Here is a 17,486-nt window from a genome sequence, read left to right as displayed (position 1 = left end):
AATACTGTTTTACAAAATTAGATTAAGGGTTCGTTACGAGTACAAATTATAAAACTAGAGAATGATGACCACATTAAACAAAGGTTGACTGATTTAGTTGTTCTTTTAAAATAATAGTATTTTATCTTTCAAAAAGAATTACCTATATCAGTTTGGAAGACGATAACTGCATGTTATAAATGGTAAAACGAACTAAGATAAAAATGGGCTTATAGTCTTTTTGAATTAATTCCTTCCAGTGATTGACTGTTCAATCCAAATTATTGAATTTCCTAGAACCTATCATGGGATTCATAGAAATCTTCATAAATATTTTGTTCTGAGAGATTATTGACTTCCCAATGGGGAAACCATTGATGAAGTCCTTCAACAAATTTATCATTAGAGCGTTTCACCATGCTACCATACTCCCTATGTTTTCACTCTGTAGAAGCAGAAGTTAGATTTGGTTTAGAGCATTTAACGTTACTACGAATAAAATATTCAAAATTATTATATGATATTAGAATTTGTTTAATATTAAATACGTTTAAAAAAAATCATGCATCTAAAAGTTCAATTATTTTGAGAAAACTTTAATACTATTCAATGTTTGTGTCTTTTAGAGGGGAGTATGTCAGTGATCAGAACAGCTACCCTGTTATCGTTTATCCAATGGCGGATTGCGTACTTGTACTTTAGTTTGTTTATGTGCAGACGCTATTACTGCTAGGTCTACGAGTCTTTTGTTCTTAGAGTGGTGAATTGTCTCTCTATGAATGTATTTAAAATGAGTGTTTATTCCATTTTTGTTGACATAATTTAAATATTAGTGTGTGACGGGAATATTACCCCGTTCAAGAAGATATATTTACAATAATGTACGCTAAAGGGAAGGGTGCTACAGTACCTTCAGATGCTCAGGCTAGAGAAAAGTAAAATATTTATGATTATTCTTAAATGTGTAAAAATTCTGAAACTTAGATATAATTATATTTAAGAATTAGATCGTACAAGTATGCATTTTAATTATAATTTTATTTATTCTACTAACATAACCTAACTTAAATATTGTGTAAATTGAGGTTATCACATACATACAGAAACTTCAAGGATAACTGATAAAACTTAGGTAAATTAAGAATAATGTTTACAGTCTCGTTAAAAATTTAATTATTCCAAACCATTAGTTTGCTTACAATTTTATTTTACTGAAGCCTATTAGTATGTTACAGTGGTTTTTAACTTGTTTATACAAATTTATTTATACCAAAACTAAAGTCTTAATTGGTTGATCAAGTACTACTGGGTAATTTTAAACTACACGATTATTTTTAATCACTTGTCTCTTTAAAAAATTGTAACTTGAGCGGCACTTTCAATGGCACATATTATTTTATTAATTTCAACCGCGAATAAATGAGCTTCAGTTAGGCTAACCAGTTTCTTTAATCCCTGTTTATGAAATTAATATTTAGTGTCCTCTGTAGTATATTATTAGTCAATGACAATACTATTGTAATTTTTGTGTAAATGGTTAGAGGTTTAATTATTGACATCGACAAACATCAAAAGGATATATCACATGATAAAATTTGATGCATGGAATTCTTTTCTATTCTCTTAATACCGTTGAACAGCCTGGCCTTGTGAGTAGTGCCAAAGAATTTTAGGTTTATCATACTCAAAGTATCTTTTTGGACAATTATATGAACCTCAACCATTGCTCTAAATGTAACATGTCATACATCAACTTTCAGAACAAATTGTAGGTAGAATGAAATAAATACTATGCCCAAACATTTAAACATTTACTGGCAAAATTGTTTTTTCCAAAAACTTGAAAATAATTTTCAAAAATATATTCATATATTTAAATTACGTCCTATAAGTAACTTCAAATGTATATTGCAAAAAAATACAAAATATGTTACATTTTGTTTGATATTTATGCTGATTTCAGAAGTAGGCCTAGTATCTTGTTTGTAACACTTAATTTTGAAGGAATGTAATGTTTATGTAAATTTCAATAGTTTTATGTAATAATTCTATAGTTTCGTGAGTCGATAACTTGTCAGGTAGTGTATAAACTTTCGTTTTCTTTGTATAAAACGTATTCATAACAGTGTGAGAGGAGGAACTACTTGGTTGGATTAATTTAACATTTTTAGCCACCTTTAACATTCTTTTTATAAACATATTTTATTCCTTATATTTTTTCACGTTTTAATTTAATTTTAGTAGATATAAAGTTTATAAAAACTAAAAGGAGTGAAATCTGACAATAAAAAATTGAATTTTACCTAAGTGACTAATCACATAAAAGACTCATTACTGTACCTTTATGTAAATATCTGAATAACACTTCAATATTACATACTAATTATAAATATATATATATATATATAATATATATATATATATACATATATATAAATTGGAGCACTACTTATTTAACTCTAACTAAAGCCGTCTGCTGGCCCACATGCTCTCAAGACTTGGCAACATTTTATATTTTTATTATTTTGTTACTATTATTATTTAATATAAAATTATAAATTGTTACACAATTACAAAATAACATGCAAATTCACTAATCAAGTCAGCAATAGCCATTTTTAGGTTGACCTTGTCTGAGAATTTCTATGTTTTACCAATCACCTGATTCCAACACTGTGTGCAGTGAAATATCAGTCAGTTTACTGCCTAATCAATAGTAGAATAAATATTCCCTTCACACAACTGTAAAAAAAACTGGTTTTAATGAATTTTTGGATGAAAACAATAAGGAAAATATAACATACTTAGTATTTTTCAAATCACTAAATAATCTAATTTTGTTTGATAAAGTAAAAAATGGGTCATTGCATTAAAAAAAATAATCACTTGAACCCACACTTCCTGCTTGCTGGTATCGAAAAATTTGTCATTATAATATTTAAAAACTGGAAGAAATTTCATGCAAAAACCGTTTTAATATAGGGATTAATAAGAGAGCTGTGACAGTTTGACAATTTTGACCAATAATCAACTTGACCACATTAATTTGTTGTTCTTGTTATTACGCTCAACTTTGTCCATTTAATCTGTGCTGTATCTCTTATAGTTTCCAAGATCCCTTCAGTGTGCATAAAATTTAGAAAATCATACTTGTTTTATTTCATTATTTGAGAAGGTAAATGAAGGCCGGATGGTAAAATCGTTACATGTTTGTGAGTTATAAAACCCTGCTGTTTGTGCTAACAAGTAAAATCATTACGAATGGTCTTAGAAATAATTCTTTCTTTTTTTTTATTTAGCAGTGTTTACTAAACATCTTATAAGAAATAATTTCATTTACCATATTGAATGATATGTAACTCTCTGTACATTTGGAAGTCCACTAATATTTTTTAACAATTTAAATCCCTTACTGTTGTTTTCTAGTGATGTATACTTTTTATAGGGTTTATTTTTATGCAAGTTTTTTAATTTGATTTTTTAAGAAGTTAAATATAGACTGGATATATAAATTAGCAAGTTATACATAACTTTACTATTTCGGTAATTCTAAGCAATATATGGGTCAACCTCGATTTTTCTCATATTACAATATAATGTTCCAATAGTCAATTAGAAAAGGAAATGACTAGAATTTCTTGCCGGAAAGCAGTTATAGGGAGCAGGCAACCGCCAGACGGTCATATATTGCTTAGAGTTACCTATTAGTGATCAGAGGCACTGACGTGATCTGGGCTTCAAATTTGGAACTACTCGAGTTAATTTTTTTTCTAAAAGAGCAAGCAGCGCGAAGCGCTGCGCAGCGGGCAGGCTTCGTGCGTGATCCTTTTTTTTATTAAAAATTTCTGATAAATTGTTATTACATATTACAATATAATGTAGGTAATGTATGTAAAACAATTTTAAACACATAATTACATGCTGGAAAGCAAAGTAAACCAATATAATCCGCCCAATACAAAATCTCCGTAAAAATCTGGTAAAGGAATCTGTGTCATTCCTTTGGCCTGAATCAATTCAGTATAGACGAAGATCACGCACGATGCTTGCCCGCTGCGCAGCGCTTCGCGCTGCTTGCTCTTTTAGAAAAAAAAATTAACTCGAGTAGTTCCAAATTTGAAGCCCAGATCACGTCAGTGCCCCTGATCACTAATAGGTAATTCTCGCGGTTGCCTGCTCCCTATAACTGCTTTCCAGCAAGAAATTCTAGTCATTTCCTTTTCTAATTGACTATTGGAACATTATATTATAATATGAGTTGCCTGCTCCCTATAACTGCTTTCCGGCAAGAAATTCTAGTCATTTCCTTTTCTAATAGACTATTGGAACATTATATTGTAATGTGAGAAAAATCGAGGTTGACCCATATATTACTTAGAATTACCACTATTTCCAACCAACAAGTAAAAACATAAAGAACTTAGAAAAATGTTTTCTTTATTTCACCATTTTTACTATAAATCTTAGTTTTATATGCCATTTTTTATAGTAGGCTATAGAGGGTGTTCATTTGAGCTGTGTGCGACTATTTATTTAACTGTTCCACCATTGGTATCTCAAAAACAATTATATTTGGGGAGACTACACATACTTTTTAGTGCCAACATAGGATTTAAATTATAGAATTTCCAAATTTGGCCAGCAATTTCCATTATTATGGACAACCAACTTAAAAATTTCTTATGGAACATACTGTATTTTCTCAAAATGTTTTCTGAATGATATATTGTTAAGTGGACTATTATTATCATGTCCTGGTTCAGAATAAAGCCTGAGCGTAAGCGTAATGTATAAATTGCCAACATGAGTATAAAAATTAATTACTAAAAAAATATCACCTAATCAGATCGTATCCTGGGGACACCATTATAAATTTAGAACTATTGCAGATAAAACATTAAATCTTTACACACCAATATTGTACCTAATATCTACCTTTTGATACAAATATCTTATTTTTATTGTGTAAAGGTACAGACCAAAGAAATGTAAAAAAAATTTAAAGAGTCAAGTAGTAGTACTCATGAATGGTAGTTTTGAGTTTTGAGTAGTAGAACACGTTTCTATTAGGGGAACACAATGACAAAATCCAACCCAAAATGGTTCTGTCAATAGAAAATGGCATTTATACAAATGTAAGCGTATTTAATATAGTTTTATTGTGATTATTTTATTTTATTAAAATAATATAACCCTGATAATCAACACTGGATATAAAAAACAATATAACCCTCCAATTTACATTTACTTTTTTGTTAGTAGATTTGATTAAATAAAAAATTACTATTAAAAAGGCGGAATTCTGGCTATTAAGCCCTCTCTATCACTTAATCAACCTCATATCAGTATAGAGAATTACCAAGAATTGTATACGAGTAAAATTATTAACATATACTTCATAATAAATGTATACAAAGCATGTATGATCACATATCTGTTTATAATTTTATAAAAATAAATAACATTTCCTATCAGAGTTATAAACCATAAAATTACAAGTTTTTGTATAGTAAAAACGTTCAAAAACAGTTTTTGCTTTGCTGAATAAAAATGTTTCGTAAACTTTTTAATAAATGACAAAAATCACTTTTTTATACTTTTCAAAACATAAGTTATGGAGTTTATTTCATGCTTCGGTATAGTTCATTTCATTCTGAGTAAGAAAATATGCAATATAACATATATTCATGTACAATTTTACTAGCAAAACTTGTATTACAAACCTCTTACATATACATCTGATTTTCGTAATTTATGTGCATAGCTTATTTTTGTTTGATAGCTTTATTATGTATGTTTATAAAGTATTTTTTTGAAACTAGATGAAATTTGACACATAGTAGCTATCTCATATTTATACTTTTTACATTTTCCTCACTATAACGATTTTATTGGCATGGGCCCCCCTCAAAGTTTAAAAATTTACCCCTAAAACAGACCGCTACAGGGTGTAATCACCACCAGTTGTAGGGTTAATAGTAAAGTGGCTACCCTTTTCGTTTATCATTAATCATCGTCATTCATTAATATTAGAAAAAAATTGAAATGTAAAGAATAGGGTAAATGTAGTTTTAGGGCTCAGATTGTTTACTCCCAACTTGACTGAACTTGAAACTAATATGACTAACTATAACTAATAATAGTAATAGCGTAGTTTAAGCTCTGTTTTTACAGTTCTGTGAATTATTACTCAATATTCAAGTATTGGTTCACAGTAGATTCTGTCATTGTGTTTACTCCTTAGGCCATCATTGCTGCAGATATAAGGTGTAGGAATGTTTGAAAGGATAGCAGTGCAGATGATTTTTTAGGGTGGTTTACAAGACGAAATCAGGAAATTTAAAGCAGTCAGGAATCTCCCTGTAAAAAGTAAAAACCTCAAAAGAAGTCCTTTCACTAAGAACTTTAGAAATCGAGAAATAATTTGACAGCTCCGTGATTCAGGATTCGATTAATTGAAAAATCGTATTTTACGTGACGTGAAACTGTTAATGAAAATCGACTACGTGTGAGGGTTAATACAACTACGTGGACAGCCTGTGGTTAATACAGTGTGTGTACGCGTTCACCATCTGACGCCGGCCAGTTCAAGGTTGCTACCACCAGTGTCCTAGAGTTTATTTTGATTACTTCTATCCTTATGTCAAGACCCTAATAGAAGCAACGATCCGCCGAAAAATTTAAATCGGCCGAACTATTTTTAGTTTATAAATTGTTTTTAATTGTTCCTCTCACACGTTCCGATTGGTCGTTTGATTGTATAGGTCAAACAAAACAGAGAAAGTGAGGTTATGTATTGATATAATGGTTACATCAAAATCTCGGCTGAACCAATATTGCCGCTAGTCTAGCCGGCCGGCCGAATTCCCCACACACCCAGTCAGTTTCCATCGCCAGAGCGGCATTGGTTAGCCGGCTACTGGTGGAAATTCCTTGTGTTCGTCTATTCTTTTAAAATCAACTTATTCCTCTGATCGACTTCCCCGTTCACGTGTTGATTGAGCAAACAAATCGAACTGTTCAAACCAGATCGTCCAACCAATCGTTAAGTGTACGAGGAAACTTACGTTGTACTGTTTCATAGTCCATGCCTATAGTCTAACAAACACTTCTGACTTGAACCACAGCCTTTCTTGAATGATTTGCTTTGAATTTGTTTTCCGTATTGGCGTGATTTTATTCTTATGTAAGGCAAATACAAAAATATATAATAATTATGAGCCAGTAGGCTAATTGGTTACGTTAATAACGCTCACAATCTGGGACAACTGTGTAATACAAGGAGCTTTTGTAAGGAACTATGTAACTTACGTCGCAGATGCGTTCTTCATATTGGTTGGTAGTGTGATACCTTCGGAACAACGGTACTTTAACGGGACTAAAGTTAGGGCTGCTGCAACCGACGATGGAAAGACGTGGATTGCACGTAAATTTCGGACACCGGGAAGAAAGTGCGTGGATTATGCGTGAAGTTTTATAATGTCACGAATTATGTACTAAGATGGGTCGAATACGACACTCAATCCCGTGGATCTTTTCACTCCATTTCGGTACCAATAAAAGTGCTCAGAATACGACTGGAAAGTCGCGATTTCACAAGATTACGCCTCGTGAAGTCTCGAAGCTCAATCTCGATTGCTAACACGGGTTTTTGTACTTCTGTGTGAAAAAAACGTAGAAATATAATCAAATTAACAAGTTACTGTAGTTTAGAAAATAATGTTTTTGTTATAATTGTATTTTTATATTTATTTTGCCGCATAGTGGCGAATCTAAACAACTGATCAGTACGCAAATAACCGATTGAAAAAACGTGATTATTCAACATTTCCTTGTATTCAAAACATTTCCGTTTCACTGAGCCTTTGCAAATTCCTTTGAAATAGTGTGGTATTCTTCTGCTAGCCCCCCTTTAGTAGAGTTCAGACGAAAGTTTCTTTTGTTTATTGTTTGGTTGTATTGAACCGATCTCGTGTATCTGAAAATCGTGGTCTTGTACCGCCAGTTGGTGCTAGGTAGAGCTGTGTTGGTAATTGTTTTTTTTCCGCATTGGAAACCTATATCCTTCAAACATCACAGATAAGACACGTATCAGATGTACGCGATGTTATGCCGTCACATTGGCAGAAACCGAAATACAAAGGAGCTGTGAAATATGTGGCAGCGAAGAATCGTCATGGACTTTCTCGCATACACCGTTAGCGGCGAAACTCGCTAGGTCACCGCAACTTCGTGGCGTTGTCTGAAAATGTAACTGGTGATGAAAATCCATCACCGTGGCACTTGGAGCGGGTCTTTTCTAAAATGTCCCCGCATTCACAAAGATCGTAATTAAATATCAGTGATAAACGCGCGCCGCTTGATCTGGGCTTGGACTTTGCAAGCTCGAGTAAATTTTTTTTCTAAAAAAGCAAGCAGCGGGCAAGCATCGCGTGATCTAACCCATTCTGAAAATTTTGTTGATCCTACAACAGGAGCACACACACAGAGAATCGAATCGCTCTGGGCGTCGGCAAAACGGCGTAATAGGAACGAATGCGGTACAAGTCGCAACTTGCTAGACTCATACTTGTGTGAGTTTCTGTGGAAACATCGCCACCAAAACACAGATTTGTTCGAACAAATCCTGGAGGACATTAAAGCGTTCTTGCCACCAGAATAGTATATTATTTTAAACATCTTTCATTACTAATTTGTGTTTTTTCGTACAAATTAATAAACTCGTTTTTCAATTGTTTTGCAAATTATTGTCAAAAACCTAGCTTAACCTAACCTCAATTACCTTTAGAAATTACATTTGTAGCTCTAGTAACGTAATCTAATTTATAGAAATTAAAATAGAGAATACGGGGACATGCTAGAAAAGACCCCTTGGAGCAAGGTTTCATACAGTTGTTTATATTTGGTTTGAAACTGGACTAGGAAATCAGATATTTTCAACCGGGAAGACCAGAAAAAACCGGAAACTTGGAAGAAGGTTTTTAGTGACCGCCCTGTTTTTGAATAGTATTAATAGTTTAAGAATTGATTTAAACCAGTTAACTTCGAAGCTAAAATGTGTATTAAGTTGCATTTTTACGTTTATATCGGGTCCCAAGTGATTGTATAAATGTAGTTTCTACAGTGTAAAGAATGTGTTATTTTTATGTACAAAAGTAAAAATCAAACAAGCATTCTTTAGGGTTATTTTACCGTTGAATTAAATTATTTAAATTCAATTTTCAAATATTTAAATTTATTATGATGTATTACAAGCCAATACAGAACAATGCCTGCATAGAGTTAAATTTTTGTGTAATAATTATTCTGTTTATGTGTTCACAGCTGTTTCACCAATTATAATCCTATTATTTCAAGTATTGCCTTGTTTTATCCAAGAAGGGCATGACAAGCCTAACTAGCCCTTCGTGCAGTGACAATCGATCTATTCATTAGAGGAGTCATAGATGCATTTATTGAAAGTTTTGAAATGGATTGATTGGAATTTTATTTATGAATAACAATCTGAAAGTGCTGACATGTATTTTAATTCATCTTATAAAAATTATATATTATAATTCACTTTATGTTAGTTTAAGGTATTACTGTTCTCCATTTCCCTAAAAAAAAGAAAACCAACAAATCACAAATAAAAAAATATTGGTTTATTAGTGGGCTAACAGTGTTACAGAAATTTGCTTCACTTCAATTTGTAGTGGTGTGGTTGTTAACTAGCCAATAAGGCCTATAAAACTAATCTTGGATGTAAAAGGAACTGAAATTGTTCTTGCAAAGTAAAAAGCGTGGAAAATGGCATTGAAGGTATTTCTAATAAATGTAAAGCAGTGAGGGATATCGTCTCTCATTCCAATATTCAAGATTTATTTATTTCCAAACAAAGAAGTTACAAATCCCATAATGTTACAATACGTAAATTTTATGCTGTAATATTAAAACAATATTAAAAAACATATTTATAACTTTTGAACAAATACATCCGTTATATATGATGTACAGGATCCTGATGAGTGAAACGGGTTTAACTTTATTTTTTTGAACAGCTTAGGGAATAAATAATTCCAGGAGATTTGTCAGCAAGATTAAACAGAGTTCTGCATTAAAAGCACTATTAAATTTCTATATACCTAGAATACCTGTTATTTGTTAACTACATCAGAGATATGATACAACTCAACATTACTGTTAACATTACATTAACATTACTATTGCAGCTCGACTATTACATACTATCAAGCTGAAGCGGAGATTGCATCCAGGATTAAACATGTCAAGGATGATACATGATCTCTCCTTAAGTAAATCGCTGTCTTCTCATGTTGTGGGTTTGATTACAGGACATCTTCATAGTATCAGCATTTTTATCGATGATCCATTCTGTAGATTATGTAATGAGAGTATGTAAACACCTGCTTTTTGACTTTCCTGCAATAGTAAGAAATTCATCTTTGGCATTCTGGACAAGGGTGGTGAATTTTCCCAGAAGGACCTGATTAATTTATTTCAGAATTGTGTGGGACTGCTAAAATTGTAAATTGGTAGACTTCATAATACTCTTTCGGGTGCGCAAAAGGCCCTCGAGGCTTCAACTATCCTGAACTTTGGTGCTGATCAACTTCCAATAGTGGTTTGCTCATCATGGAACTATAGCAAAATGATCCCATCCAGGGTGAACCTTCTACAGGGTCCCCACCCGACCTTGAAACCGCGATTAAGCTGTGAATTTCGTTCACCGAGAAAAAACTGAATAATAATAACTTAATAAGCCGCGAATTTAACTTAAAAACAGTATAAATCTCTACAACTTACGATGAAATCAATCATCATGCAGCGTCGCCGCGACTAAGTCGTAAGGTCCGGTTCACTAATCGCGGCGATCGGTACTGGCGCGATTTAGTAGTGTACCTGGTCAAATGGCGTGGTTCACTAGAGCGAGCGCGAGCAGGACGATCGCAGTCGACCGCAGTGTGTAGCATCTCCGACGACTAGTAGTGTTCGGGTCACACTGGCTACCGGTCCTCGCAGGCGAATATCGTGCGTGCACCAGCGACAATCTTTCTCGAAATATGGGTGCCGTACATTCGGTTTGATACCTGGAGTCCAAGTGTTGATACCTCAATTGTAGCATCTCCGACGACTAATAGTGTTCGGGTCACACTGGCTACCAGTCCTCGCAGGCGAATATCGTGCGTGCACCAGCGACAATCTTTCTCGAAATATGGGTGCCGTACATTCGGTTTGATACCTGGAGTCCAAGTGTTGATACCTCAATTGTAGCATCTCCGACGACTAATAGTGTTCGGGTCACACTGGCTACCAGTCCTCGCAGGCGAATATCGTGCGTGCACCAGCGTCAATCTTTTTCGAAATATGGGTGCCGTACATTCGGTTTGATACCTGGAGTCCAAGTGTTGATACCTCAATTGTAGCATCTCCGACGACTAGTAGTGTTCGGGTCACACTGGCTACCAGTCCTCGCAGGCGAATATCGTGCGTGCACCAGCGACAATCTTTCTCGAAATATGGGTGCCGTACATTCGGTTTGATACCTGGAGTCCAAGTGTTGATACCTCAATTGTAGCATCTCCGACGACTAGTAGTGTTCGGGTCACACTGGCTACCAGTCCTCGCAGGCGAATATCGTGCGTGCACCAGCGACAATCTTTCTCGAAATATGGGTGCCGTACATTCGGTTTGATACCTGGAGTCCAAGTGTTGATACCTCAATTGTAGCATCTCCGACGACTAGTAGTGTTCGGGTCACACTGGCTACCAGTCCTCGCAGGCGAATATCGTGCGTGCACCAGCGACAATCTTTCTCGAAATATGGGTGCCGTACATTCGGTTTGATACCTGGAGTCCAAGTGTTGATACCTCAATAACAGGTATACATTACTTTTTGTACATTGCAATGTTAACATTGTTTTTATTTGCAATATTTCATATGATAACCTTGCGGTACTAAATAAAAACTTTCATTTATTGTTATTTATTTGTTTTGTCACTTAGATTACCTACCTTAAAAACGAATATAGTACTTTATAAGTAGATTTTCTCATCAGAGATAGTAGTTTTTCAATGCAAGAGAAGTGCATTTAATAATGATTATGTTATTTTACTAAAGGAACCATGTCAGGTACTCGTAAATTTGCTATTAATTTCGCGTGATATGATTTAATTACGTTTGCTGTAAAAAGTTATTTAAATTTAAATGTTTTACATTCACAGCTTAACATGTGAATAATTTAATTTTATGAATTTTGAATACGATACTTTGAAATTGGCTTAAAGTGTAAATTAATTTTTCCTAAATTCAATCCAATTTATAATTCCATTTAAATTGCATCTGCTAAAAATGTGTAATAATAAGAGTTAATAATAGTAAAATACATAGAACATAAGAAAGAAATAATGTATACAAGAATAATTCATCATTATTTGTTTTGTATAAATATATTTGTTGTTTCTTCTTCATACATTTTCGTTAAATTTTCATGGGATTACGAATTTTCTTGAATACTAGTATAGGAGTAATGAGCGGTACTTTCCCGACCTCGATCACATGCCAGATTGTCCAACGTGATCTGACGTCGGAAAAATATCAATCGGAAATGCTCCGTACTTTTGGCGATAGAAGAAAAACATCTCTCGATAGCATCCAATACGACGTCAGATCACGCTGGATCATCTGGCAAGCGATCAAGGTCGGAAAAATTCCGATCGGAAATGCATTGCACTTCTGGTGAGAGAAGAAAATCCCTCAGGATAGCACCTAAATTCAAACTCAGATCACGTGAGTACTCGTAAAGGTAAACTTTTTTATTGATAGTACGCACGTATGTATTTACCTACTTTTATCGCGTAGTAACCAGTAAAGATAGGGACAGAGAGGCCTCTGTTTAATTAAAAAGTACCGACATGTTTTGCTACGAAACAATTTTAATTATGACGGCCGAGATGACTAAATTGTTCATAATTTTCTTCTACTAACAGTTCCAATCGAATACATCGGCATTGCTATTTCAAGAAGAGTGGTGTCCGCCAATAATGGCGATCGACTGGCAGCCCCTCTTAACCGTCCAATGCTCCCACTCATGTACACCGGTCGCGGATGACCGATGACTTGTCAGCTGCGATCTGGTAGTGGTGACGATTGTGTGCGATCGTCGCGCTCGCACGTTGCGGTCGGCAGTGATCGGCCAGCTCGCGCTCGCTCGTGTGAACCGCTTCATAATACGATTCAATAAACCACTAGGACCAATTCAAACGGGCCGCAAAATGCTTTCACACGGAGTGGCCGATTTCAGGGTCTAGCGCCAAAACAAATAAGTTAATATTCCATAACTGTACGTTGAATGATCTTTTGGACGTTTGGTAATAATTCGTACAAATTCTGGCATCTTCCTTAAGCTCTTTAGTACGGTAGCAGTTGGTAAAACTGAACATACAAATCTGGAACTAAAGATGAGATAAACTAAAAACTGTCTTTGCAACTCTTCGGTCTCTTCTGCGCCACCTTAAATCATGGAAGAGCAAAGCATTATAACAAATAAATTTATGTTGTTTCATCAAGAGACAACTGCCGAATGAGGTGGGTAAGAGGAATGTTTATCGGAGTACAACGCCGAAACTCTCGTTCGACACCTGAGGGGACACGCGATTTCGCTGCCACAACCAACAGTTTTTTTTGCGATCCGTCGGCGTTTCGTGGCCTGTGTAAAACCCCTCTAAATCGCGCCAGGACCGATCGCCGTGAGTCGCCACGACTAGTCTTGCGCAATTCTCGCTTGTGTGAACCGCTCCTACGGGTCCTTTAATAGTAGGAGCTCTGGTATGATACAAGTGGCAGATTTTATCCCCTTTTTTGCTCATTATTTATGAAACCATACCGCTGGACTCTTACAGCCCCTTGCTTGTGTTGTAGCCAAGTCCTAAAATGACTTCATAGTTTTTTAAATGCATCGTCCATTCCTGCAGGAATCTTCGATACTGTTAGTGAAATAAGGAAAAGTTTTAAATATTTTCACCATTCCGCCTTGTCTGAGAAACTAACTAAAACAAAACACACCTGTAATCAATCTGAGTTGAGACGTTAAGACCGACAACAGATGTCAAAAGTGCATAGTTTTGGGCTTTTGCATGTGCTCATGGAACGTTTTATAAATATAGACTGAAATCGCTGTGTGAAAGCAACACCATTTTTTTTATATTTTCATTCGTAACATTCTTTATAAAAACAATCGACAATGAAAGAGCCGTGACTTAGATAATTAAAATTCAGTGGAAACCCTGTTTTACATGAAAATATGGACTTATTCTGTGCCACCACTTTCAGATTTCGCAATCACCTCTTGGCCATTGATGATTCCCTGATTTTTTGACCATGAATCGGCAGTAAGCTTATAATACCTTTAAAAAATATATTAAGTTATTGATTTACCATTATCAATTATTGTTATCATTATTGTTTTTTTTATTATTACTTGTTGTTAAGTATTATTATTATTACTCATTATTAGAATGAAGGTTGCTAAATTACGCAAACTGTATGGTATATAGTATACATATTTCAAAAAAGGACCATTGCCTGTTAGAACAACGCCTAGAAGTACTATATGTTCAAGACTGTAATGTACTCCCTGGTTGTTGATAACTTCACTGTGGTCTATTAATTACGTAATTATTAAGTATATTGAGAAAATATACCAATCTTGCAGTTGAAAGCCGAAGCTACTATCACAAACCTCACCAGAGATGTAATCATTTTGTACATTTTTTCCATCAGAAAAATATTGAACGTCTCATCAGATATTAGTACTGTTCACTATAGGATCTGATCTCAATGCAAGGAGATCATATTGTTTAAAATATGAGCAAGATCCACTTATAAATAGGCTGGCTTGAAAAAAGAATACAATTATTATGTAATTACTGTATATTATTTCTTTTGTAATCTAAGCTTAAGCTGATAGAAGTTTAAACAATCAGCTTGCACATTTATTACAAACAAGTAGGTGTATTGAAGTATATATTTGAAAGTAGCACAAATTAAAGTTTCATATTTGTTTCAGATTAGCGCTGTATGTGTATGAATATCTGCTGCACGTTGGGGCCCAGAAGGCTGCACAAACGTTTCTTTCAGAGGTAGGTTATAAGCAAGTTCTGCTAATCAAGAGTCAGTCAGTCCTACAGACTTAAGCCCTATTCCAAAATTTCTAAGCTAAGTTCACATTTGAAAACAGGGTGAGTGTTAAGATTTATAGATGAACCACCCACATTCCTACCATTCAAACTCACAGGCACAACTTACACCTTCCACTTAAATTACCGCAAACGGTTACTCACAGAAGTACAATTTTTAAAATGGAAGAAATGATTGAATTTGTTTTTCACAATTAGAATTTTGAACCAGCTGATTTGGCAAACGTTGTTCTGCCACGTGGCAGAAACAGGAATGGAGCATTGTAGGCGATGATTGCTGATAAAAATAAAAAATCTCCTATAATTTATTTTCTCAATTCAATGTATTTCATTAACGTTACTGATTCAGCCATTGTTTGATATCTCAAAAGCTAAATGTAGAATGAAAAAGTAATATAATTTTATTGTAAGTAGAAAAATGAAATAAAGAAAATCAATATTAATTTTGAAGAGCAATTGAGTGTACAATATTTTTTAAAGTCCGTCTTTAGCCAACATAAATAAGCTCGATGGTTTGCCCCCTGAGTGCCATGTATCAATTGTCCATATGAAAACATGGTGTGTCCAAATATAATCTGCAAATGGACATTATTTGGTCTTGCGACTTATTGATTGTCATTGCGAATGCCAATCTAATAGGAAATTGTGAATGCGTTTGAATTCAGTTGGCACGTCTGTGGGAATCATTGGAATGCATGGCAGCAATACATTTTCACGTCAGGTTTGACCATTAAAAATGGAACCTAACTGCAAAAAAACACTTACACTGTAACCAAACCTATTTCTAAATCATTGGGGGGTGTTAGTAGATTGGTACCGGAAAGACCTTCATGGTCGTGAGGTTCTCCACTCGGACAACACCGTATTTACCTGGGAACACTTGCGTTATTCTGGCCAATGGTGAAGTGAAAGGGATAGTGTCTTGAAGCTCAGGCTTCAGGCATAACACCCTACTTAATGTCCAGGGTTTGCACACGACACTTTTCATGTTACTGCACGGTGTGGAGTTGCTCCTGTCGCCAATAATTCTGTATGCTCTGGTTCAGAGCTCGGACTAATTGTCAGTGATTCATACAGTTGATTGGGACATCGGAAATGGAATCAGGGCTACGGAAGTGCGGTCAGAGGAGCATTTAGTGCCTGGAGGTCATTGGGGTCATTATTAATCGGTGTAAGAGGACGTGAGTTAATCATCACCTCTACCTGTGTAGTTAAAGTCATGAACTTTAAAAGCGTAAATATATGAGTTCCCATAACTCTTTTTATGTGGTATTTAGCTCTTAAGTCGCACTGTCTAACTCCTCCTTGATGTGTAGCAGCAGTATCAGCAGTGTGCAGTATCCTTGTGGTGGGATTGTATGCCATTCTTTACACAGTAGTTCTCTACTAAAGGGGTGTACTATTCATCTAGAAACTTCTTGCATAGTTTCATCTTTGGATTTGCAGTTCAAAAATTATCAGAGAGGGAGTCTTTATAAATAGCCTGTATAAGTTGAATGGTGACAGGTTTTAAATGAGGGACAGATCATGTGTACTTGTAGTATGTGGACTCATTAAGAGAGACTTAAGATGTACATCTGTGACCACAGGAGTGGGACTATTTGCTTAGTCTGATACTATATTAACTCTGCATAGTACTTGCCCCACATTTTTTTAGATTCGTTTGAAATGAATCGGCCATTGCATATTTACAGCACTTTGTATTGATCATGTTAAATAATATTAATCATGATTTTTAACTGAAAAAAATAATAGTTTTAGTGTAAACAGTTCTTTATATTAAAGGCTCCAACAGTTTTTATGAAATATTCACCATTCATTGAATATGAAATTATATAAATTTTCTTCAAAAGAGAGATTTAACTTTTGTTTTGTACAGAAATATAATTGGAACTATGGAAACCCAAATGACTTCCTTATTTAGACTTTGAAACACCCTTGATATGTGGACTGGTGAAATACAATGTTTAGTGTATAATGTGGGAATATCAAGGTTTAACCTGCTGTATTTTGCCGTTTTATTTGTTGGATGGTGTGCCTTATTAATATTAGTTTTTCCTGTTTTGTAGATACGATGGGAGAAGAATATAACACTTGGAGAACCACCAGGGTTCTTACATTCGTGGTGGTGGTGAGTATTTTCAAGTACAATTTTTATCTTAAAGGTTTAATTATAACATTATAGAATGATAACTTTCAACTGTTAGAGCTTGTGTTCATATCGCCAATGTCCAGGCCTATAATTTTCAACTTTAAGTGCAACAAATAAGTTTTAAAAGGATACATTTTCCCCTTACCAATCTGTGGAT

At 34.5% G+C, this 17,486-nt stretch overlaps 1 protein-coding gene across 2 annotated transcripts in view; it reads left to right on the top strand.

The window, feature by feature from the left end:
• Window positions 1-657: 657 nt before the first annotated feature.
• LOC124368682 (single-stranded DNA-binding protein 3-like) overlaps window positions 658-17,486 on the top strand; it is an 89,968-nt gene continuing 73,139 nt past the window's right edge. For both annotated transcript variants that reach the window (XM_046825968.1, XM_046825967.1), the window contains exons 1-3: window positions 658-914; window positions 15,048-15,120; window positions 17,247-17,308. In XM_046825968.1, coding sequence (XP_046681924.1) covers window positions 859-914; window positions 15,048-15,120; window positions 17,247-17,308 — 191 coding nt within the window. In that variant the 5' untranslated portion in view covers window positions 658-858. The remainder of the gene's footprint in view (window positions 915-15,047; window positions 15,121-17,246; window positions 17,309-17,486) is intronic.

Source organism: Homalodisca vitripennis, chromosome X, assembly GCF_021130785.1.
Source record: "Homalodisca vitripennis isolate AUS2020 chromosome X, UT_GWSS_2.1, whole genome shotgun sequence".
In the NCBI taxonomy this organism is placed as follows: Eukaryota; Metazoa; Arthropoda; class Insecta; order Hemiptera; family Cicadellidae; genus Homalodisca; species Homalodisca vitripennis.
This window is presented reverse-complemented; position numbering and strand designations above follow the sequence as displayed.